Consider the following 26,930-nt stretch of genomic DNA (forward strand, 5'->3'; position numbering starts at 1 on the left):
CACACACACACGTACGATAACGGACTCACTCAGTTTAACGTGAAGCGTTTCGTTTCCAGCCTATCAGTGTCTGCACTAACGGGACAAGTTTAAAATTCTGGGATACCACGGACGGTCCTTCGCTTTTCTCTCCCCTCGGTGTGAACATCTCGACCCGGAGTGAGGTGAGTGCAAAAATGTAGACATGTTGACAGTTTTTAGGTGGGGAAGTGAGCTGGTTGTAACTAAATGAAGGGGAAGACGGGAGGCTGTTCTGTGGAGGTAAAAGCGGCAAACAGAGCTCTCACTCATCTTCCAGTAGTTGTTTGGCTTTACCGCCCCAACAACCCGCAGTTACACCCGGCGAACGGCGTCGTTTCCGCCGCTGGCGCCTGTACACGGAGCCTGAGATTAGCCGAGCTGCTTCAACATCCTCCCCGGGATGTTGCCGCTGTTAAACCGCTACGCACCCACACACACACACACACACACACACATGGCTGTTTGCTACAACACACTAAAATAACACCACTGCTTCTGCTGCTGGGACACTTGGACACAGTTTGAAATGTGTTGTTGATGCAGAGATTTACTTTCAAAGTCTCTGTACACAAGAGAAGGAAGAGCTCATAATCACCACTGTAGAGGTTCAGGCTTTTGTAAGTGAGGAGCTGAGTCTAATCCCAAACTTTGAATGGAAACCTTCAGTTTCTGTTACTATGTGGAGTATGATTGATTTCATGTGTGGGCTACAAGACTTTGCTGTCATAAGATTTTTATTCAACCTTTTTCCTTTTTTACGAAGCAGACATAAGAACTGAACAAGTTAATATTTTTTTTTCACTATTATACACATCCAGACCTGTACAAACCAATTCTGGACTGATATTTACTGTTTAATATACTCATATATTGATAATAATAACAATAATAATAATAATAATAATAATACTAATAACAGATTTTATTTGTATTGCACTTTACATTCGAACAACAAATCTCAAAGTGCTATATTATACCGCCCATACAATATAACATATTCAAACACACAACAGATATGAACAACATCCTCACATAAAAGTAACATTGTAATGTCAGGGAGACAATGCAGTGACCACTGTGTCACTTTACAGTATCTCTATTTTTCTTCCAGGTCAGATGTATAAGTCTCCATTTCATCCTTTGAGATTTAATGTCCCCTAGATATTCACAGAGATGATACCAGGTCTCTCTCTTTTTTAGGCCATAGAGAAAGCTTGATAAGGGATGATATTTGAGAGAATATGTAAAGGGCTCTAACTCTGAATATCAATGGTCAGCTTAAGCTGATCCTTGCACCAAGACACAAAGTGTGTTTGAAGGTTTTGTTGAGATGATGAATAATTGCCCTCCAGTTTTGCTGAATGTGAAGACAGTCCCTCATGGCAATAAAAAAATGAACCAACAATCTGACATTTAGTGCAGAGATCTGAGTAATATACAGTCTGAATTATCTTAGTAGGTTTTTTACTTAAGTCAGTACTGGAGTTAAGCTGCCAATATTTATTTTATGTACAGCTGAATTCAAATTGATTTTTTTTTTTACTAAACATAGAAAATGAGAAATGTCAAGATTTTTGATATTTTTGATTGATAAATGACTCAAGTTGATGTTTAAAACAGGTGCTGTCATTAATCTATGACATATCATTGTAAAATACATTTACGCTGCATTTATTTTGCAACTTGATTGTCAATAAAACTGGATTAACTACCTTTGCAAACAGAAACTGGGCTGTGCCAGATTTTTTAATTGTCATTTTGAGTTATTATTGGGATTGATAATAAAATGGTCCTTCACAATTTAACAGATCTAGTTTCAGTCAAACTGTTTTAAAGTCAAAGAGATTTAACTGTCAATCGCAAATAAACAGAGAAGACCTGGAAATCCTGAAGCAATACATTTGATTATTGATTAATCAACAGTATCCTCAGTCCTTTAAATTACACTGGGCCACATCAAACACAAATCTGAAATGACAGCAGAACTGCAGCATGTAAAGTCTCCGTCTCTCGCAGGTTTTCTCATCCGCTGTTTGATGTTTCATGGACCAGCGCACAAAATGATGTGTGTGTCTCTTTTGGTGGCAGATGCAGGTGGTATCCCTGTCTGTCAGTGTTGGCCTGTTTTATGTGCAAAGACTTCTGAGCGCTTTTCTCCTGCTGTTTTCTCTCAGCATCTGCTCCTCCTGTCAGCTCTTGGTATACTGTAGAAATGGGCTGTTAGAGACGATCTGCCATGCACACAGTATAGTACACATATGCGTTTATATCTTGACTGTGATGTGGGATGGCATTAACGCCATGTCTGCTGTGCACATTGTGTTTCATGGATAATGTTTATGGCTGAGTCATACAAGTGACCTGAAAAACACACCAGGGCCCGTCAGTCTAAACACTGCCACTCTACATACAATATAATCATTCGCACAATCTATGTTCATTAGAAAAGCTTTAGAGACAATGTGTGTGTGGTGTCAATGTGTGGTACGTAGCGGTAAAGCCCCAGGTGTTTTCAAGAGCAAAACAACCAGCTTAGCAAAGACTGTTTTGTTTTGACAAGTCGTCTTTCTGAGATAAAAATCCATCAGTTAAAAAGGTGATTGATAAGGTTGTGCCTCACCAAACCATTTTCACCCATCACTTGTTGCTTTCATGTCATAGTCAGTTGCTTCTCAGCACAACACAAAGTAAAACAAATGTTAAAATTTTGATATTCGGTGTATATTTTAGACCATTAATCAATTTAAAAAGAACAAAATCTCACATCATCTCCTTCATTTTGAGGATTTCCTGTTTTCGTATTTCCTTGCATGATAGTGAAATTAACTTTTCACGGGTATTTTTGGTCCGGTACCTTTGACTTGAGCTTCAGCGAATTTGTGCTGATGATGCATTAGATTCATTGATACAGGAGTGTTTTCTGAAATGGTGTTAAATTAATCTGAAAAAAAAACCCCTGCAGCATCAGTTCTTCCTCCAAAATCAAACCTTTAACAGGAACAGAAATCACGTTATCCTTTTCATGCAGAGTTCATCTGCAAGATCTTCTTCATCTCCTGGTATCAATCGATATTTTTTTTTATGTCAAATTAAAATCTGGACCTAGATGAAACTTAGTCTGATGGTAGATTGTCTAATTTTTCTTTTTTTTTTCCTTTATAGCAGTGAAATAAAAACTGTGTGGGAGGCTCTCTGAAATCTTTATCCTAACACTAGCAGACTACAGTCAACACAGACACACACGACTAATAATTTATTACATTTTGATTGAAAAATACAGCCTCCCTTCAGCAGTCCTCAGTTTCTTTATGATATGAGTTGGAAATCTGTTTCCTGACCTCCTGCTGTTCAAGGCATCGTCTATGAGCCTCACCTGAACGCACTGTGCTTGTTTATCGTTGAAAAGTGATTATACGTGATCAGCTTCCCGATCACAGCAAGCGACTGGGGGCTGCCTGCTAATCTGGGGTCCAAATACTGAGACAGGCAAATCTCGGGGCAACTATCACGGCTACTGGGTTTTTGATGCACCGAGACTTAAATGATCAGTGGATGTAAGTTTGAACCCCTGCTGATGGATGCTGGGAGTCCCTCGTGTGACCACTCACTGAGAGGGTAAAGCCACAAACATTGTTTTCTAGAGAGGAGCTTTAGTACAATGCAAATCGATCAGTCTTGTGTGTGTGTGTATTTGTTGGTGAGAATCTTAATTTGCAAATGGTCTTTGTTCTTAAATCCATTTATCACCAAATGTGATTTTCTTTTAAAGGGATCAGGCTAATTGTAAGGCAGTCCTCCTTCGCAGGGCTGAATCACCACTTTTTTTTGGAATCATTTTGCATATAGTTCAATTCAATTTGCATAATAAAAAAACGGTGGGACGGCTTCCAAGCTGAAGTTAAACCAGCAACGTTGCAATGGGTTATATGCGTCTTTACCCCTCAGCTACCAGAGACATACCACTATTTATAACAGAAACATTTTCTGTGAAATCACTGTGATGAATTGGAGAATTTGTGCAGTGATCTGGTTGGATGTTTTACCATGGTAAACTGTCTTTACAGCACTGCCAAAATGTTAATTTGTGATAGTTGAGTTCTTCCTTCATCTGTTTTTTTTGTCCCAGTTATCAGACCTTTTCAGATGTGTTGCTAAAATACTAATTATTTAAATACATTTTCAGTTTATAGGATAACACAAATGACAAATTGAAAACCGAACTTTAACTTTCTTTAAAATGTGTAAAAACAAACAAACAGTACATTCAGTATTTAGCTGTAGCACCTGAATCTTTCAGCGATTGCACCTGATTTGCACATTCTAAGACATTTTCCTCTGGCTCTTGAGCTCTGTCTGGTTGGAGAGGGTCCATCTGCGGTCAGCCATGTTTTAGGTCTCCAGGGATGTTTGATTGGGTTAAAGTCAGGACTGAGTCCGAGCCACTCAAGGACATTCACAGAGCTGTCCCTCAAGCATGCCTGTGGCTGTGTCACTAGGGTCACAGTCCAGTTGGAGGTCCTGAGGACTCTACTCCAGGTTTTCATTAACGGTATCTCTGTACATCGACCAATTTAGCTCATTTGGCTTCACAAACCCCAACCAGTCTTCATGTCCCTACTTGGGCCACCCTTTTGGGATGGTATTGGGCAGGTGCCCAGTTACCTCCAGACTTGATGCCTTGAAGTGAACAGTTATATTTTAGTCTCATCAGAACAGAAAACCTTGTCTCTTACAATCCATAAAAAGGCTGTTTAACAAACCACAGCCAAGCTTACATATATCCATCTGTCTACTCTGCCATAAAGCCTATAAAGTGCTGGAGTGTTATAGTGACAGTGTAGCCGTTTAAATTGACTTTGTTGTGCCTTTTTCTCTTGTGCTCAGGCACGTGGGCTCATACAGTTCTTGAAGAACCTCACTACATTATCTCAAAAATGTTCTTTTCTTAGATTTACAGAGGGAACATTTTGATGTTCACCCCTCCTTTAGATTTCTGGCATCTGTGTTAAAGCCCAGCCTCTCCTGCAGGTTGTGTCTTGTGAAGCAGAGGAACCCAGTTGGTGAATTATTGTGACCAGGAAGTGAGCTCACACTCGGGGTCCAGGAAGATGTTTGACTGAGGGGAGGGCGCATTGTAAACATTGTTGAGGAAAGCACAGAAAGCCTGGTCCAGTCTGACTTAAACACTTTATTCCTGAGAAACACGTCAAATCCCAGGATTTCCTGGTGTCCTGTTAAAGTTGTCGTCATAATGCACGGAGAACGCGCCATGTTTTCTCAACCAGGCATTGAAGACCTTGCACGATATGAGGAAATCATGCCATATAAGATAATGTTGAATATTGTGCAGAAGATGTCGAGTGCGATAAATGAACAAATACAAATAAAGACATTTGTTTCGATATGTATTGATTTACAGTAACAAATAAGAAAAACAAACTAGATTGAAGATGTATCATAAAACCTTCACTATATATGTGCTGTAAAGCCAGAAACTTCATCAAAGCAGCATAAAAACAGCGGCGCTCATCTCACCTCCGCTATGTGTGCGTGTGTGTGTGAGGGAGAGAGAGAGAGAGAGAGAGAGAGAGACGCTCTGCCACCGCTCACACATGAGACTGAGCAGAAGCAGGAAGAGAAGAGAGAAAAGGAACAACACTGAACTGGAATGAAAGAAATATTGCTCCGAAACGCTTGAGTTTGTGAATCATCGTGTGAAAGTTTAGCAGCGGTGATCCTGACGTTGCACAATATACTGTGCAGCACTACTTTCCATGTCTTCTTCAGACGATCTATGGGAAACAGATTTTGTATATACGGTCCTTGCTGTCTATAAAGAACCTCTCTCTCTCCTCAAAAATGCCTTTTAGATTAGATGCACACAGCTGTTGACATTCGGCCAACATTGACGTTGAAACAGTCCCTCTCTCTGTTTTTATGAATTCCCCCTGTGCTGTTTAAGATGTGCTCTTTAATGTCTTACGTCTCCATCCAGCTCTGCACCCATTGGTCTGAAATTGATGGCACAGTCTGGTGCCTGGTTGTACCACGGCAGTGGTTGTTGTGTGTGTGTGTGTGTCTGTGTGTGTGTCTACTTGTTATTCATATCTTTGTGAGGTCCAAAAACTCTTTTTGACTTTTTGTCTGGGCCCTTCAACTTTAAAGGGGCTTTTTCAGGACCTGGTTTTAGGTTTAATATTTTTGTGGTTAGTGCCCTTAGTGTTGTTCCTGTAGGCCTACGCATGAATGTGTGTGTACAGTTTCTACAAGTGCTTTTGCACGTTTCTGAAGTTAACGTTTCAAGATCTGCAACAATGGATTGTCAGTCAATTACTAAATGCATTGCCAACTATTTTTCTTTGCTCCATATAACAAAGAATTCAGTAAAACTGAGGACACATTTGAGAACATCACCATTTTTTTTAACCTTTTCTCACATTTTTTGGACCAAGCAAGATTAATGATCGATTATGAACATACATGCGTCTCAATGACTGATGCTCTTCAGCGAAAGTTACTGCATTCATTTACAAAAGAAACAGAAAGTACATGTAAGGGGAAAGTTATGACAACAATCTTGATTGTTGAACTACACCAGGTCCAATACAATGATTTTTTTTTTTTCTAGTTCAGCTATCTGACTTACTCCTTTTAATCAAGTTTGCATCTGTCCTGTCAGTATGATGGGTTTTTCTGAGCATTTTTCTGAGGATAATAATATACTAGACTATCTTCGATGATCCAAAGTCATGTAAGTTGAAAGTGGAGTTGTGAAGAAAGTGTTTTAACTAAGTTTAAAGTGCAGAAACTTGATGACACTAAGAAAGTATTTGCATAGCTGCAACGTATGTTTTTTTTTTCGACCTTCATTTTATACAAACAAATTAGCTGAGGCAGCTTACACTCACAGAGTATCACTGAACTGTCCAGCAGGAAGAACAGATTGTGGAGCAGATTGTTGAGATCAACTGTGTCCTCATCCTTTTTGTCTGTGTCTACTTCTTTGTATCCAACAAACACTGACAGATCTTTTATTTTGCGGCATAGTAAAATGAGAAATCAGAATGCACAGTTCCTAAACTGTCCACGCCTTCAGACACGTGCATGTGCAGTGTTGGATTAGAAGAGACACGTCCTGCAGACTGGCTGAGTCTAAGCCTTGTTTACTCTGGCACGGTCTTTGCCGTGGACTCAACCATCATTAGACAGTGAAATGACTCCACAGTGAGACACCGAGCCCCAGAGAGAGAAGCCCAAGAGGGAAAACAGTACGACAAACCGCTCAGAAAAAGAGGCTACTCCTGAAATTGTCTGGCAATAGACTGAACCGGATGACTGCAGCAGGGGGTGTAGTTGGAACCAGGAGGTCAGGGCGTGCTGTGGTCAAACCCTTTTTATAAATAAACAGACAGATTGGTCTAAAATAAACAGAAGTCGCTCATGTCAGTGTGGAGCAGATGGACGTATAACCCCACCCAGGTCCAGGAGAGGACACTGGGCCCTAAACACGGGTTGTTGCTGCTGCTGCTGCTGCTGCTGTGCAGACAGGACACACGGCAGGTTTAAAACCCTCCCACACAGGAACATCTGCAGAAACCAACCAGTCAGGACATTTGTTCTTGTTCTTGTGTTGTGTTTGGGGTGGGGAAAAATATTGATTGTTAGATGCATCGCGATTCAGACATGGACGATTCTGAATTGATTCACAAATGTCTGACTTCTGATGATTTAAATGTTAAATAACATAAAATACATGGTACGAAAAGGCACCCAGACATACTATGGGGAGCACATAACAAAGATGCACAGAGATGCTGGTAAACACATTTCATGTAAAAGCACGATTCTGTTTACATTTTGTCTTAAATATGTGAATTGTGATTTAAGACGTTACTTCTTTACAATGCAATAGAACGTGCATCAAGACGTATCAATTCAGGATGCATCGATAATCGTTTCATAATCAAATCGTGGCCCCTGAATGGTAAATCGAATTGTGAGGCCCCTAAAGATTCCCACCCCTAGTGTGTGGTGTCTTCTAGGGAATGGTTGGCTGGACAGATATTTTTCAAAGCTGTTAACCTGGTTGTCAACCTGCTACCTCAGACCTGCACTGTGTTTTGCTGATGTAGCAAAAAACACGGTCAGCAGCTGAAAAGAAATGGTGTCTGTTTCTAAACGGGGGGAATAAAAAGAGCTAATGCGGCCTTGCGTCAGTTCATGGTAGTCTTTCGCCCCAGCTAGAATCAGCTGACAGCAAGCTGATCATAATCTATTAATCACTCTCCAATCACAGTCACCCTCACACCAACACAGTCCATTTAAATAACACTCCTCCCTCACTCATTTCTTGCTACACAAACGCCGCCTCACTCTGCTGTCACTGGCAAACCTTTAACACCATCACCCCAGCTTCCACTTTTCGGACTCAACATTTTTTAAATGTAATTCAGTGGCTGCATCTTAAGAGCAGAGTCATCAATGTCTATCATGTCAAACTGAATTTGCATTTTCTTTTTTTCTTTTGCAATAAATGGTTCAACTATTGGTTTAATTATAATGAGGGTTCCTTCCTGACCGAGCGGCGCATAAATGAAGATTAGACAATTAGAGGTTGTTCTTATTTATTCTGCTGAACATAGTTAACGTGTATGTCACGTCTTGTGTCGTGTGTGTGTTGAACAGATTATTTAATATTTATGTAAGACACAACATGCCAGAGCTTTTTACTTGAATGTTTTGTTTTTTTTTAAATGTGGTCCTAAATTAAGCAGTACACTGATTGTGTTATTGCTAAGTTATCAAGTCCGATGTGGGAAATAGAAATTGCCTTCATGAAGTTTTTATGAGCGAGGAAATGCATTATAGTGCAGTGTAATAAATAGCACTGTAAATAGATCAGTCAGTGAAATGGCTGACAAAGTAATTGGCAGCTATTTTAATAATTGATCAATCGCAGCACTATTTCTTAAGCAGATTTGCCAAACACTCTGCCAACTTTTTTTTTGTTTTTTGGTGTTGACACATGGTGACATGGACAATACTATGTGAGGCCATCTTGGTCGTATACAATCAGTTTTCCTCTGTATCTCAGTTTCTTTCTGATTTAAAGCACTGAGTTTACAGACATGATTGTAGACTTCTGCCTCTCCCAAGCTCTTAACTGTTTTTGGCGTCAAAATAGGATAATTGGTAGTTATTTTCTTTAGATCTCTTGCAGGGGGGCGTCCCGTCTCAGTGCGTTGAGCCAACCAGGTTAACAAGCTGTTTCCACCACTGTTGATCTTGAGCCAGCTGCTCTGCGTCCACCACAGCAACTCCATGTTGTTGGAGGTCGCCTGCAATAACGTCGAGCCATCGGGTGCGGGGCTTGCCTCGTGGTCGTCTCCAGCCTGCAGCCCTCGGGTCAAATTGGAAAATGGCTCTCGTCCGATGGTCAAGGGGAAGACGGAGAACATGACCAAGCCAGTGGGTGTGCCGCTGCGCGACCAGACAAGAGCCATGCTATCAAAACCATCTAGTCTTGTGGCCAGAGACTTGTGTAAGGGCCATGTTTCAGAGTTGTAACGCAGGATAGATAGTATTGCTGAGTTGTAGATCTGTAGCTTCGTCTTGCGTGAGATGGCCTGGTGCCGCCAGAGTGGTTTCCAGAGGGACTGCAGAGCTGATGCTACCAGGGCTCTTCAGCGGATAATTTCTGGTTTTAGGTCCCCATTGTCTGTCACTATGGACCCCAGGTACACAAAGTTGTTGACAGGTTCTACAATGTTGTTACCAAGCCTATACTTGGAAGTAGCTGTATAAAATAAACCAGGAGCTCTCGATGGGTTTGTGCTTTAAAGGAATATACTGCTGCATTTATGGCCCCCTGCTGTTAATCTTTGTGTAATCATTTGCATATGGCTTTGGAGTGCATGTTTTCCGTTTACCTGTTGTAAAGTTATGGCTGTCCTCTCTTACATTATTACCATCCTGGGCCGTTCAACCGACCGTTGAGATATGCAAATGAATCTATTAGTCTTAATTAAATAATATAATCCTCTGAGTGTGAATGTTTATAAAGGCTTAGAAACACAGCAGTGGTGTGTGCCAAGGTTTTTTCCCCACATTAGGCTGCTTCATATTTATTCACACAGAGGAACAGTAACAGATTGACAGCGTATCTCACCGTGTGTTGTTGTTGTTTTCTCTTTTGATTTCAGTGTGTTCATCAAGATCTCGTGTTTACCATTCATACCGTTCATTTAGTTTCTATTTTAATATATAAATTACTCCTTTTTTTTATTTACCCCAATGGAATGAGCTTTGCTTCCCAATAAATCAGTTTGTTTTAGAGCTGAAACAATTACTCGATTAATCGATTACTAAATTAATCATCTTCTATTTTGATAATCGTTTGGAAGCTTTTTTCATGATTAAAACAAGATTTCTGATTGTTTAGTTTAGAATATTTTCTAGTTTCTTTGCTCCAGATAACAAATCTGAATCATTTCGGTTTGCTGACAAAACGACCAAGCGATTACTCGATTAATCGAGAAAACAATCAATTGATTATGAAATTTTTGCAGCTCTCGTTTCTTTATCTTTAAGTGAATCTGTCAGATAACTTCTACTGTTTAGGTTCAGTATTATAATGTATGTCCAAGTAATGTCTATGACTGTTTTAATGTGTCCTTAAATCGGGGTGGCATATGGATGAAAGTGTAATTTCAAAATCTCTTTTTTTTAATCTGTGTATTTAGGCTTTTTTAATCTGTGTATTTAAGTATCTACATGGTTTATTTTCCTGAGGTGCTGCCTGCCCTCACTCAAAACAAAAGAAAACAAAAGAGAGAAACACAAAGTTAGGATAATGAGAGAGACTGAACATTTTCTACAAAGACTTCTTGTTTTGAAAACATGCTCTAACAAGCACAGTCATAAAACGCACCGTTGGTACAAAGATGACAAACAAATGCTGTTTCTCAGATTTTCTAATTAATAAGGTAGAATTATTGAAATTGCTCCCTACAAAGAGAGTGTAAAGACAAACTGCTGCTTGTCAGAGATGAAACGCTGCCATTATGATGTGAGAAATGACACAAATTTGAATTAAAAGAAGGTGAAAACATATGGTTATGCTACTTAATTTGGCTCTTTATGAAAAGGTGCTAAATCTGAATTATCATCCCAAATCTTGAATCTTTACTTCCCCTTAGGATTTACGGCTGGACTTGACTTGACCTGTATTTTCCCATTTGGGCTTTTTTTGAGACCTGCTCTGGTTCCCCACACACACACACACACACATTGGCTAAATCTGTGTTTCCCACAAAGTTATTTTTCAATCTATAGTGGTAGCAGGGGTGCACCTGCTGCCACATGCAACAGAGCTTGAGTGACAGGTACGGTACACAGGGCAGAGAGTTGAAGAGAAGAGAGAGAACGGAAAAACAACAAAACAAGGTTGATTGGGAAAGAAACACTGCGCTTTCCACTATACAGTTCTAGCACGACTCGGCCTGACTCTGCATTTCATTTTCCATTGCTAAAGTACCTCCTCAGCGTGGGTGGGATCGTCATAGCGGCTGCACGAAAGTGCTGTTTCATTTGCGACACGCACACAAACTAGTGATGAGAAAAGCAGTTATTCTCAGTGCACTGAATCATTAGAATCAGTTCATTAAAAAGACACAGTTACTGAATTAAAATATGGCTGAACTTGAGCAGTGCTGTCGCTAAATACACCAGAATATTGAGATTTCCTTGCTAAATGTTTGAGATTAGACACATGTTTTCAGGATTTTTAAGTCTTTTTGACTGATCTACTGTTCTGCATTGTTCAGTCTGGGTGTTGTGTCGGACGTCGCGCTCATGACGCTTCCACTGACGACACTCATTCAATCAGTGGCCGGCAGTCTGTCAACGTCATATTTTAGTATCGCCTCGGCTCATGTGGAACCTTGCCCAGAGCGGGTACCAAAAGAGCAACAGGTAGAGCAGAGTCAAGCTGAGCCGAGCTGGAACTGTATATGGGAATATGGGAAAAGTGCCAAAAGGCTGCTTGAGAGCACAAGGGAAGTAGTGCTGCAAATAGTGCCACACTCAGCTGTACAAAGAAGCATCAGAGCAAAACACTACTTAGAGATGATGTTATCCGAGGTGTATTTTTTCATTCTGAAACTGTGGTGGGACAAATTAAAACATGGCATACTGCCACAGCTTAGATAATCAATGGAAAGACTAAGTACTCAAATTTAGTTGTAGTAATGTTGACTGGCTGTTTTAGGCAGAACGGAGCATCTAACTATGAATAACGCTAATAGGAATTATAATGTGGACTGTGCATGACTGCAGGGCCATGATGTGTTGTGTCGCAGTGATTAATAAGTTGGTCACTCACGTGTGACTTATGCAGATATCGGGCAGTGTAATTTGGATGCTTATGACTTGTGTTGAGCTGAATGCTTCATGGTCACTGTGAGAACACTGGATCACATTTGGAAGCGAAATCTAAACCCACAAGTAATAGTGTTGACCTGTCCCTGCTCAGTTCCGGGCTCTGCTGACCAGCTGTTGCTTCCCGCAACACCTCAACACACCTTGTTCTTGTCGATCTGCAGTGAGCTGTCGCTAACACTGGCCTGGTTCATTACGACAGGGGAGACAATGACCCAGAATCCAGTTGACCTGAGTGCTTTAAATCAAGGCTCCACGGGAAGAAATAAATTCTCTTCCTAGCCTAGTGCCAACTAGGACAAGTAATCCAGACAGAATAAAAATGTCCTCTTAAAGGACGCCTAGGGAGAGCGGGATGGAGGAGGGAAGACTTGTTACGCAAAGGGAGGAAGCAGTTAAAGTGGTGGCCTTGTGATAAAAGATGAGTTGCTTTTGCATCAGTTTTTGTTCAGGATATTTGCTGTTCACAAATCCGGACTAACAAAATCCCTGATTGACACATGACGTGCAGAGATCTGTCATACCTTTGAGACATGAGACCTAAGAATAAGGTCTATTGTACAAAATGGGACATTTAGATTTAGGGTCATATTAGCATTGATAACAATTGCCCTTTATCCTGTGTTTGAGTTTGGGATTAAACCCCCTTTCATTGCTGCACTTATAATACAAACCCCACAGCTTGGAAAGTGTCAAAGGGATGTCATCATGATCCACATAAAAGGCTGCACTGCAGCATCACTTCTTCCCCAGAGTCCATGTATCACTTGTCATTTCTGACAAGGCTGTTTCAGCGCTGTGAAGGGCTTCCAAATCCTGATTTAAATGAATCAAGGTGCGTAGGAAAGGTTGCAGTTGTTCTCCGTTTGCATTTGAAAGGAATGGTAATTTTGTGATGGACTGGACTGATAGCGGAACATTTTAGCTCAAGGTTATGTTTGTTTGAGCAGAGGCTGCATACCTGAATGTTTAAAAAGTGCAGGGTCAAATTTCCGTCTAAAAATTTAAAAAAATAATCTCTTAATGATGAAGTGTTTAGTTTGTGAGATTGATCACGACTGAAAATGAGGATTGGGATTTTCTGGCTGTAGATCCATCTCTTTTAAGAGTTGTCTGACAGCTGATGCGATGTACTGTAAGTGTGGGGAGTCTGCATTTAAGCACAGTTGGATGCCAGTTCAGTTGAGCAGGAGGAATGAATGAAGAATGAAAAAAAAAAATCTGGCAAATCAGACCCTGTTGAACTGTAATACTTGGGTTTTTTTCACTGAAGCATTCAGGTGACTTTAACAAACGAGTAACATATTAATCGGTAAACTTGGAAGGTGCTGGATGCAGCTGCATGTTTTTTTTTTTAAACCTTTGAGCAGAGCCCGGGTAGTTCCTTGTCTATGTGTTGTGCTAAGCTAAGCTAACAGGCTGCTGGCAGTAGATTTATATTTACTCTACAGAGACGAGAGGGCTATCATGTCGTTAAAACTGCAAAAAAGAAGTTTTAAGTGTCAAATAGTGCAATATGGATATTTGTACTACTACTACATCATTCTAAATATTGAAAAATAGAAAACAATACCCTGCTCATAATGTATAATGTACTATATGAAGTGTGTATTTGCTGGGTTTTGTCTTCACACATTTAGAGTTGGCCCTTTATGGTGTTACCGCACGTTGCACAATTTCGACACGAAACATCCATTATGACATTTTCAAGTAAATGGTGCGTGCCTCAAACCACATGTTTGTGTGTATGTGTATGAATTGCTTTTCTCTTGATGTGTTAAGATGCTGCAACAGCTGCTGCCACTGTCTTTTTTCGCCCCCACTTCGCTGCTCTCCTCTGCCACCGAAGGTTTCCTTTCAAGTCTCTTTTTCTGTTGAAGAAAGGAAACTGCTGCTGGGGCTGCGGAGGGAGTCGAAAACAGACAGAACATACAGTCGCTAATATGTTTAAAACAAATAATCCTGTTTGAGTGAAATGCTGATTTGGTCGAGTCCCAAATCATAGAATTAGCATTTTCATTAAGTCTAAATTTTGTATTTCTACTTTTAAAAGCAAAGTTCAATGGGGAAAGGCCATGAAAACCTTCCAGATTCATTTTAAAGGCCACATAGACCGGAAGCTCCAATTAACGCTGCGTTTGTGTGTGTATCTGCGTCATTACCTCGTTTATGAAACCCTAAAGTTTCAGAACAACAGTTCAGCCACTGCTGAGAAAATAGTGTTGTATTGTTTTCCTGGGCTCTGCGAAGCGGATCGGCACTTCCTTAATTTGATGTCGTCATCAGAAATCCTCACCACTCCTCTCACCACCGTAGCGCCTCCTGGTGCGGGCACTAGTCCGGGCACATCCGGTTGCGTACATTCAACCGCAGAAGAAGAAGAACTACTCTCGTTGTAGCTGCTGAGATGCAGAGCATCCACCGTGCCAGAGGGGGAGCTGTGTATCTGAGAGCTGGCCTATCTATTACGTCACTTCCAGGTACCTGGCCAATCACAGGACAGTGGGAAAGCTCTCGTTGGCTGTCCAATCACAACACAGTCCACATTCTAGGGGTGTGGTTTTGGTCTGAAACAGTGCGGCTGACGAGAGCGTCAGTGAGGAGATATTTTGATCGGCTCGTTTGCAGCGATTAGGAGGTTTTTAACCATGAAAACAAGTTAATATATGTAAGTAGACCTCCATAACTAACATATATGTGTGATACAAGCATTCTATGTCACCTTTAAAGTGAAACTAGATAATGCATTATTCAAAGATTAAAATTCAGAACAAACAGTTATGGAAAATGTGTTTAGTGTTTCATTAAATCAATGTAATACACCAATCTTAATGAAAAAGAACTTGATAACTTGTAATATCGTGTGTATGTGTGTGTGCTCCTGGTTCTCCACACACAGACCTGCCTTCTGTCAGTTTGACACCAGTGTTTGACACGGCCTAGGGTCGTGTGGTGGCTAATTGCTGCAGTGGTCAGAAAGGTCACATGTCGAATGTCAAATGGCATAACCAACCACTTCCCGATATATTAGCCTTGTGCTGTGTCAGAAGCCTTTTGTGCTTCTTTTTTTTCATCACAAGTGGCTTGAGGCTTAAATATTTCAACCATTTTCAAAACATGCCTCAGGATAAATTTAAAGATTACAGGAGCTGTAATCGACTTACTTAGTAAATTGATGAGACCTGGGAACACGGCAACAATGACAAAATAAAGAAGGATGGGCAGGTAGATCATAATAATACCAGTTTTATTATAATGCAGCTTAGGCAAAGGCATTTGGCAAAACCTTTAAATTCCTTTTATGATACTTAATTAAATAATTGTCTCAATCCGTTAATCAAGCCCACACACTTGCCCATAGCAAGTTGATGTGAAAGCATTCATCTTTCAGTATGTATGTGACACTTATTATCATCTGCTGGCACAAGAAGAACATAAACATATGATGGTACTTCATTTATATTATGTAGGAACAATATTTAAATGATATATGTAGGAAAATGCAGAAGGAAAATTGTCGGCTCACAGTATTAAAACCTCTAAGTGCCAAGTTTCTCATCTTGTTTCAAATGAATGTTTTGAGGGATTTTAGAAAAGGAATTCTGTTGGTACCATCAAAAGCACCAAGCTCTGTGTTAGTGCTTAAGACTCACATGCTCTCAAAGTGACAAAACACCCATAAAACAATCTAACATAAAGTCAGGAATCATTGAGACTACAGTCCTCTCCACCAAATGTACTGTATGTTTCCCCCTCACTCTCTAAGCTGCTCTATGACTGCTCAGTGTCAATATTTTTTTTTATTATGAAATTATTGATCAATAACGCCCAAAACAAGTTGCCTACCCCATCTTTTTTATTCCCGCAATGAGAAACACTCTGATCCTTCAGATTTATTTGTCTTTGCTACATCTCCTTAAGTGCCTATTAGCATGTCATTAAATGCAACGCGCTGTCAAGCTGTCTATTGTATGCAAAGAGACGACATATGCAATCAATTGATTTTCTCAGAGTGCGTCACCTTCACCGGCACCAGTGATGGACACAATCAACAATTACTGCACAGCTTCCAAAGTTATGGATTTGCTTTTGCCTCTGATGCCCTTTCACTGTTGTGAGCCTTAGTAATGAAACCAGAGCAACTTTGCAAGAACCTTTATTGGGTCTGCCAAACCGGGAAGATGTCAATTATTTCCATTTCACGAGGCCACATTGGTCATTTTCAACATGAAATTGTATTTAGCACTTTCATTGCAAATGTCTTCACATAACAATCCCACTGGAATCCTCCAAAAGCTGCGTGAAAATATACCAGAAAGAGAAACTTTAAACTTAGCTGCGTAACACTCAGCACTCGATTTCACATTGAAGAGAACCTGTAATAAACTCCTCCACTGTTTCACTGTAATTGATGGTGAAATTGTCTCCTATACTTCAGGCGCCGTGAAACCAGGTGGGAGATTTAAGACCTTGGTGTGATTCAAGGTTCCTGCCGCGAGTGAGTGGAGTGCTTGTATCTGTGCAGTGAGTGATGGCCCGTATCACCGCTACGATAGCAGTTACTGCTGCTGCTATTTGGCTGAAAGGACTCACTGAGCTTTTTAATCAGCTTGGTCCGCCTTAGTAGGTCATTATATGAATCGGTGGGAGCTGGAGACATGAGAGCGGGGCTGAAGCACAGGGTGTCGAGCCCTCGGACTGGACTTCGGGGGGGGGGAGCACGGTAGGTCAGGGTGGCAGTGGTGATTGGAGAGGACGGAGTGAAGGGGACAAAGTTTCACGCACTTTTCATGAGGCCACTGTTACAAAACGCAGGCATGTGTACACACACACAGTGTATACAAACACACTTTCTCATGACATAGAGGGGTTTGTACAACTCACACGCATACACACACACACACAAAGACAAAACACAGACACGCTCTGTCAGACACAGTGGGCCATTGTGTGCGACACTGCTGCCACTGTGTCGCCGTGTAGAGCGTCCTGACACAGCAGCACACGCCTCCTCACACCTAAATGTCATGCACTAATTCTGACATTATTGGTGATGCAGAGTGGAGCAAGTGTGTGTTTGTCTGTGCGTCCGCTCATTAAATATTTTAATGTTCTATATCGGTGTGAGCGAGTGTCATTGGGTTGTAGACTTTTGGACACCAGACATTTTATTTTGTCATCTTTAGAGTCAAAGCAATGAATCAAAATGAAGTAAAATAATGCTCAGCCATTAACATTTCATTCTTTTAGTTTTTAGTGCTGCACTGTAAGGTTAATTAACATGAATGAAATACAAAAAAAGAGAGAAAAATAATCACAGAGCTCAAATGTGGTATTTTCTGCCCCCTAAATTCCTCCACAAGCATTTAATTATCATATCACAATGAAAAAGGAACAAGCCTACAAATTAAATTTTTTGCACCAAAGTATTCATCCAAATTGTTGCTGTCTGACTCAACAACGCGGCCATGTGTCTTTGTCTTGTTTGTCTTCGTGCCAGGCAGAGACTGATAACAGCATTCACTTGTCTCCTCGTAACAGCAGATGATGTACTGTGATGAGGAGAAGAGGTGACTGTAAAACTGTCACCACCAGCAGCACAGGCACAAACATTGACTCTTTTGTGGCCCAATTTTCAGGCCTTCTTCTGGGTGAGCCGCTGATTGGCGGCCTCATAGTCTCAGTGGGTCGGGTTTTCATGAATTGCAGAATAACAAAACTCTTGAAAGACGTGAGAACATCTTTAGTGTTCTCTTGAGGCAGGGCTAGAAGTAAAAGCCTCATTTAGAGCTTCAGGTACATTAGTAACAAGGAATTCTCTCTCTCTCACTCTCTCAGAAATTAATATTAAAGACATTTTCAATTGGTGAGACTTGTTTACCTTGCACTACCCTCATGCATGGGTGATTAACCTTCTATTGATTTGTTTAACTTTTCATGGATTTTTCTCACTGAGCTCCAGATGACTGCATGGATGATGTGTGTGTGTGTGTGTGGCCACTTTAGCAGATACACCTCACTATTTAAACAGTACTGCAAGCAGCTGAGCAGGTGTGGCCTGGCCATTTATTTATTTATGTTTGTAGTTTATTAAACTATGAGTCAGATGCTTTATATAACATTTAAATCACAAGCAAAAACCAACAAAGTGTGAACTAGGCTTCACCTGCTATTTCCGTTCTCAAGCTCTCAAACGTCATCAGTGGCTGATGCATCCTGTGACTGTTGTGCATGTAGGGGCTCAGTTATTTCATTAATGGCAATTATATAAGCATTCAATGAATTTCATGTGGTCATTTGTCGTTGAAATAAATCAGAAAGCTTGTACGCTGATGCAGTGAACATGTACAAAATCAGGACATTTGATATTAGTAAGAGATGTTGACGAAATCCTGTCCATGCTGTATAATACGATGTACTGTGGTATGATGCCCTGTGCCGTCATTATCTGTAGTGAGCTGCCAAATCACTTTCAGTAATGATGTCATTATTTGAATGACCTCAATCTGTCTGGTTTTAAAAAAATATCAGTGAATGAAGTCAATGTCAGCACTGCTACATACACGCACGCACGCAGACACACATGTTTCCATGACTTCAGAGGACATTACATTGACTTACATTCATTTCCTGAAGACTTAGTCTGACCTCTACCTTAATTACTACCGGTCTAATCCTAATCCTAACCCTGACCCTAAAATGAACCTAACCCTGACCTCAGCCTCACTTTAAAACATGTCTTCACCTTAAAATGTAGTATTTTATGATATTGGGACTTGACTTTTGTGTGTGCATAATGTGACTGTGTGAACAGAGTTAGGTCCCCACACCATAAGGAATAACAGGTAAACACACACATACACACACAGTCTCACCTGTGAAACTCTTTTAGGGCCTTCATTGGAGCATTCGGAAGACCGACAGCTCATTTCACTGAGTGATGGCAGATAATGTGTTTCATTTTCCGTCCGTTAGTGAGAATTTATTCCTCATGAGTGTGGAAACTCATAAACTCACACTGGCATATTATAATTATCAGTATGAAAAGGAGGGAATTGATCACAAATGCTTAGTGATGGAACCTTAGGGCCTGTCCACACAGAAACAAATTTAGGTGAATCTGCATAGTTTTTTTATATATATATATATTTTTTATTAAATTGGCTTTTCATCCACATGGAAATGGTGTTTTGGGAGCACTGAAACAGTGTTTTTTCAAAATGGGTCCTTGAGTGGGAGCATTTCAAAAGCAGCCGACAAGAATACACTACTTATGGAAAACGTGTGATGTCATAGTCCCACCTCTCTCTTTGTCACCGTTTTCGTAATCATACCCTTGTGTTTGGAGATTGTTTGGCAGTGTGCCTTTTGTCATTAGTTACTTTCAATACTCAGTGACTTCAGACATGGGAATGAAGACAAAAATAAAAGATTAACAGTGAAACTGAATAGTAAAAAAGGGGAAGAGAAAACAAAACCTATTTTTACAGACATTATTTTTACTTGAATTAACAATACAGATTAGTGGTTGTTCCGCACACAGTCAGCTGTACTGCACAGTACATGTACACTTCTCTTCAGCATGGTCACAATGCATCTACAACCACCTCCCAGAGTGGTTTGGCAGATTGGATAACAACCTGTCCTCAATGCGTCTCAGGTGTATTCACACCTGTACTTACAAGTGGTCAGGGGACAGATTTTGTGTTGTGGTGTCTCTAGATTTTTTATTAAACAGTATCTTGATATTGTGATGATTTTACCTTGGCAGATAATTGATATTTAGAAGTGTGAAAGACATAGTTGTGTCACTGGGATCATGTTTTATAATCTCTTCAAAAAATAAACATTTGGCAGTAATTGTTTCTCTGTGATAGTGTTTTTCTTTTCCATTTTATACATAGAAACCTATTTCATGATCAAGATCTGACCTAAAGAATCTGTATAACATTTGGGCAGTGCCATTTTTAGCCATGAAAATCCAAAGTGTAACATTCTTATCTGCAGTCAGAGAGCTGATTGAGGTCAATCTGTGATTTGCTGCCCTGGGGAGTGGCTGTGATATCACCAGAGGGATTATAGTTGCTCAAGTTCCTCATGTTTAACACTTCTTCGAACTCTGTGTCTTCTGCTTCCTGCTAAGGACATGATAGGCCTGAAATACCATGGTACACCGAGCATTTGCACTGTTCAGAAAAGCCAAACCGTGCCAATAGCATCGTCTTCTTCACCAGTTGTTAAGGTTACAGGAGCGAGACTCCTTTGTCAGCTCTCCGACAAAAAATTGCCACCAGACGACGAGTCATTCAGATAAACATCAAAACTTCTTGTCTCATTGCGCTCTGAATAATGCATGCTAACAACCTAAGCTGGCAGGACATGATGAACTCTGAAATTACTGCAATGCGTCTGTGTCATGGAACATCTTGCATTTAATTTAGGCTCACGTGCTGCGAGTAAAGCTCTCACCTTTTTGTGCCGTGTGCAGTTCACCACAAAAACAGACAGTGGAAACAATCTTTCCCCACTGTTTTTTTCATGTCATTTAAAAGTAGAAGCACTCTCTTTTTGCTTATGTAGTCCATTAATGTTTCTCAACAAGGCTTTGATTGTGAAATATTTGCATGGCTTCATACTAAAGAGTTCTGGTATTTAGTTATGAGGCATTTTAAAAAGTAATTCATTTCTGGCCATTTTTAAAGGCAAATCTAATGTAAAACACAACAGCAGCCATGTGGGAACAACGTGTGAGGTCATGGACTGCATAGGCAGCCAGTTTGGCTGAGGCAGTTCCGTGCTTGCTCGGCCACTGTCACCATTATTTATATCAAATTCACCATAGTGTCAAATGACAACGTATTTTTTCACAAAGTACTAAACTTTACATAGTTTACATGGTTTATGCTCACACAACATGCCGAGGTACAGACCTCAGGAGGTACCGCATGACACTCAGGGCACAGTGATGTTGTTTCTGGCGGTAGCACCAAATGTACTCTGACGAGTATAAACCAGGCTTCAGAGTGTGCAGCCATCTGCTTTTGCTGGTTGGTTCCTGTTGAGGGAGGGTGAAGGAGAGGTGGAGGCAGAAATGAGGAACAGTTGTGTGAGAATAGCGATGGTGCCTGTTTTCCTTCACTAAGAAGGTTATGTTTTCTGTGCGGCTTTGTCTGTCAGGATTACTAAAAACTACTGAACAGGTATATTTATTTATTTATTTTGATTTAATGTGAGGGTCAGGCTAAGGAACAACATATTCAACTTTGAAGTAGATGCAATCATGAGAGTAGATACATTGAGTTTTTCAACAATTTGGTCATACCTTTAAGAACTTGAGATCGTTAAAAACTAGATAGATTTGTCATCCAAATCTATCCTTTGCTTTTTGAGTTATGCTGCTCACAAACAGGCAGACAATGTAAAGTCCATTAAATACAGTATATGTGAGGGAAGTTTTGAAGAATTTGTGGTGTTTGGCTGTGTCGTGGAGAGTGCAGTCTTTGACAGAATGTGAAACCTGGCGGAGAAAGCGATTTTGATAATCAGTTGTTGATAAACGCTTGTGTGTTGCTGTCTTGTCTCCGTCTTATTTTAACTGTTTGTATTTGTGTCCATGTGCATGTGTGTGAATAATGTCATTACCTCTGCTTTGATTCCCCCGATTTAATCAGCAGAGGCTCCTGGGTTTCATATTCCTGCTGCTGATGCCATTGACCATCAAAGGCAGCTAAAGAAAACCCTGGATGTTTCTTGTTAGTCGCAGGTCCTGCCTGTAGATAATTCAGTTTACGATTAGATAAAACGTTGTCCGTTCATATTCTGTCCTGCATTCACAAGCTCATTCAATCCCTTACCATCACCAGATGTATGATACTAAAACATAAAAGAGCACATGTAGCATAAAGACATTGTGCAGACATTGACTTATTTGACTGTTTGCGTGGCCCATTCCTCAGCGGAAATGTAGGTATTGGAGGAGTATGATCAAAGTCAATTTGTTGGAGCTCAGTCAAGAGTTTAGAAGTGGGAGTGATGCACCACTTTGTGGCACATCCCCTGCAGCCATGAGATTTTGGCAAATGAACCCAAATTAGTCTCCATAACACTTTTAGTGTTTTCCTTTACTGGATTTAAATGGCCCTGCGTCGGTCCTGTCCAGTTGAACAATCTTCACAGATAAAGTCAGTGTGGCAGGTCCAGGACAGTGCTCTTTCCACGTCCACCCCCCGCCTATTTGACTAATGGTGTTTGTTTTTGTGGTGTGCATGCTGTGGTCACATCCCAGAGGAAAAGAGCGAGAGAAGGTTCACATTTTCTGGGGACTATTCATCGTACACCAGTGGAACCTTTACCATTAGAAATCATGTCAGCCTGTTGTGAAATAAAATATTTAAAGGTGACATAGAATGCTTGTATCACACTTATATGTTAGTTATGGAGGTCTACTTACATATATTAACTTGTTTTCATGGTTAAAAACCTCCTAATCACTGCAAACGAGCCGATCAAAATATCTTCTCACTGACGCACTCGTCAGCCGCGCTGTTTCAGACCAAAACCACACCCCCAGAACGTGGACTGTGTTGTGATTGGCCAGCCAACGAGAGCTTTCCCACTGTCCTGTGATTGGCCAGGTACCTGGAAGTGACATAATTGGTAGTCCAGCTCTCAGATACACAGCTCCCCCTCTGGCACGGTGGATGCTCTGCATCTCAGCAGCTACAAGAGTAGTTCTTCTTCTTCTGCGGTTAAATGTACGCAACCGGATGTACCCGGACTAGTGCCCGCACCAGGAGGCGCTACGGTGGTGAGAGGAGTGGTGAGGATTTCTGATGATGACATCAAATTAAGGAAGTGCCGATCCGCTTCGCAGAGCCCAGGAAAACAATACAACACTATTTTCTCAGCAGTGGCTGAACCGTTTGTTCTGAAATTTTAGGGTTTCATAAACGAGGTAATGACGCAGATACACACACAAACGCAGCGTTAATTGGAGCTTCCGGTCTATGTCGCCTTTAAGGAAAAGTGTTTTTTAAGTGTTTGACGTTGTAGTGATTTGTAGATTGTGTTTGGCCAGTCAATGTGCGTGTTGTCTTGACAACTGCCTTTGTGATATTTTCTGAAATGTTTCATATCCTGATTTACAAAAGTAATGGAAAATTTTTCATACTTGAAAAAAATCTGTTAGATTAATTGAAATTCACATAAATTGTTGATATTTTTCTCTCTCTCCAAAATTAAACCCCCGTAGACCATTTCCCACTCCCTAATGCTTCTGCCATCTGTCTTCCTTGAAAGGTTTTGCCCGAGATAAAAACTGCTGATGGTATTAATTTGAAATTCTTGTGTGTGACATTTGGATCCTCAGCAAGTGTTTACAAATAATTTGCCTGAAACCAATTTGCTGTATTTAACACATCTCTCAGCAGGGAAAGGTCATGAATGTACTCACATCACTCTGCTGGAAACTTTTACATATGCATCTAAAAGTTGGAAGAGTCTTAGAAGTTAGGGTGCTGCACTCGCCTGCCTCTGAGTTGACACTGAAAGTAACACTGTAAGACTGTAAGAATTGATTGTACTGCTTGCTTCCGGTCCCTGATTTTCAGCAGGAAATGTATTGTAGGTTTGGTGGCAGACTGACGAGATGTAGCAGCAGCAGCAGCAGCAGCAGCACAATGGAGTGTTAGTTTCAACAACTGCAGGGTTTCTATAGCTGAAGGTTACATACATAAGCATATTTATATCTGTTAGCGTGTAATATTGTGTCAGTCATTTGTAAAACAACATACATCCATTTTATGTAAATCATGACATATAATTTGATTTAGTGTATTTGTTCTCAGCATTAGGAAGTGCTGGACTTAAGGGTGGGCCAATTTTCACCATATCGCCCACCTCTAGCTGGCATACTGCATTTTAACACAGTGTTAAAATGCAGTATTTATTGTGTTCTGTGTCTGTGGAGAGCCGTTTTGTGTGTCCAGCCTGTGGTGCAGGTTCATTCCTAAACAAGGATCCGTGCCAGTCAAGTGTTCCATGCATGCGTACACATCTCATATTCCATTGCAGTTGCATTGTACCCTCATTTGTCCGTCTAGGCTCCGCATGTTTTTGAACCAACACGAAAATGGGCGCATAGTGCGGCCCCTAGTGATACACGGAAATGATGTAATAACAGTTTTTCTGACTATATTTTACGGTTGATATTGTTCTTATTTAACAATAAAAATAAAAATATAAACTCTAACATACTAACAAACTGGACAGAACCTAAACAGACAAATAAAAGTGCTGGCCCACATGTAGCACTGCATAGAACAATAAAAAGGTGTTTCACATTGTAAATATTAAGTTGTTCAGCTCTTTTCTGTATATAATGTGCTTACTAGCATTATTTTAAGTATGAGTGGTTCTGCATTTAAACGTATCACTCGGACAAAAGCTGTATATCAGTGTTAACTAAATGTTTCAGCGAGTGATTCACTTATTAAAGACACAAATCCCCATGAACCAATTCACAATGTTATTTGTGATGAGCACATTTGTGAATGTTGTATTGTTTCTAGGTAAACCAGCGTTCAGAGCTGTATTGCAGATCTTAAATATGGCCTTAAACTGCCCAAAACATGTCTGTGGGCCAAGAGCCAGTCTCTCGGAATCACTATTGTAGATGATTATCTGCACATTATGCTACACTTTTGATTTCATCACTTATCGTGTAGCCTCAGATCATCAGATCATCGCACAGAAAAGTAAAGCTCTTACATTCAGCCAAAGTAAATCGATGTGACAGTGACATGAAACATCCCCTCTTCAACTCAGTGTCTGGGTACTTTTCCCCCCTCTTAATCAGTTTTTTTTTTTTACCATCATACTGGTACACACTTGAAGTATCCAGGAAGCGGTTAACTTTCATGGCGGATGGCAGATAAAAGTTTGTAATGGCTCACAAAGCAAATGGAAAACTGAGAACTGTGACCCACGCTCAGTCGTTTAGATAAGAATAGTTATTGGTTTTCATTTCCTTTGAGGTACATTTGTACATTATTGTTTCACCTTGATGTAAACCTCTCTGTTGGAAACTGTTACATGTATCACAGTACACGGATGAAAAGAAAAAAGGTCAGACAAGAAGACAACACAAACCACAGCACTGGGTGACATGGTAGCGTGAAGCCAGGTCTCCAAAATGCATCTCTGTGCACTGTCTATATAAATGTCTATATTTCCCCAGTGGCCAAAGATTTAGTCTAGGTTTTGCACTGCGTTAAAGTACATCCACCTTGTATTCACTGATGTATTAAAGTTTCACGGAATAAAGATTTGTGTTTGCAGTAGCTCAATTCTTTCTCTTTGCTCACTCAGGAGGTTCACCACTGCTGAAAGGATGATGCAGAGGGCGAGAGGAGACCACAGACGAAGGTGCAGCCCGCGCTAGAAAAAATACACCCTCGCTCCTCATTTTCACCGCCCCATCACTGCTGTTCCGTCCCCCAGCGTCATGGCCAACCATCTGGAGCTGATCCAGGAGCTGCAGCAGCTGGACAAAGTGCCTAGTCTGGAGAGGCTGCGGGCGGCCCAGAAGCGTCGCACGCAGCAGCTGAAGAGATGGGCCGTGTACGAGAAGGAGATGCAGAGCAAGAAGCGAAAGGCAGAAAAGAAAGGACGCAGCGCTAACCATCTTCAGCATGGGGAGTCCAAGAAGCACGTGTCGTTTGCCGCCAGCGTGGCGCTTCTGGAGGCATCTGCCAGGAATGATCCAGACGAAGGTAAATAAGGAAATTGGAAGTGTAGATTTGTGTTTTAAAATGAATCACATAAGCTACATATGAAGAATATGAAGTACATTTGAAACACATGGCAAAAACAAACTCTATCCACTGGGGATTTATTTACGTTCTTATGTGCAGGTGTTTCATTCATATGCTGATTGAGAAACTGAGTGCAAGGCTCAGTGATGACACATTTGAATAATTACTTTAATTTCAGCCCCACCTCACTATTTCAGGTGGATATCAAAATGCCAAGGTCAGGGAAACGATTAGCTGGGCCTGCCCACTTAAACTGCTCGGGCTAGTCTCTCCATTTGAACTGAATTTGTTCTGCAAGAAGTTTTATCATCGGGAAATAATGGAATTGTCACAGTGAGATGAGACTCTGTCAGTCTTTTAATTAAAATTTCTATGGATGGTGTCCCCCTATTTGTAGATAATAATTGTTTTCCTTCAGTACAAACAGTCCTTGGAATGATTTGGCTGCTCTATCAATGTGACAGCGATGCAGATATGATAACTGTCTGCTCTTTTAGATTAAGCATCTAATTTAACTTCACCTTAACTTTAAAATTAGGTTGAACTTTTTTTTTTTTTAATTATACCAAATTCAGCCCACGTCTATACTGCCGTTCGTCCTCTTTACAGATGGAAACCACCACAAAGGGGCATTTATTTTAATAGTAAGTTGTGAAT

At 40.6% G+C, this 26,930-nt stretch overlaps 1 protein-coding gene across 1 annotated transcript; it reads left to right on the forward strand.

The window, feature by feature from the left end:
- Positions 1–26,231, forward strand: LOC122761800 (protein phosphatase 1 regulatory inhibitor subunit 16B-like; the record flags this gene model as incomplete). Its single annotated transcript, XM_044017033.1, has 2 exons — positions 1–164; positions 25,828–26,231. A coding segment is annotated over exon 2 (268 nt), but the record flags the coding sequence as incomplete, so codon positions are not given.
- Between the last annotated feature and the right edge of the window lie 699 nt (positions 26,232–26,930).

This window comes from Solea senegalensis, unplaced genomic scaffold (genome assembly GCF_019176455.1).
Source record: "Solea senegalensis isolate Sse05_10M unplaced genomic scaffold, IFAPA_SoseM_1 scf7180000015002, whole genome shotgun sequence".
NCBI lineage: Eukaryota > Metazoa > Chordata > Actinopteri > Pleuronectiformes > Soleidae > Solea > Solea senegalensis.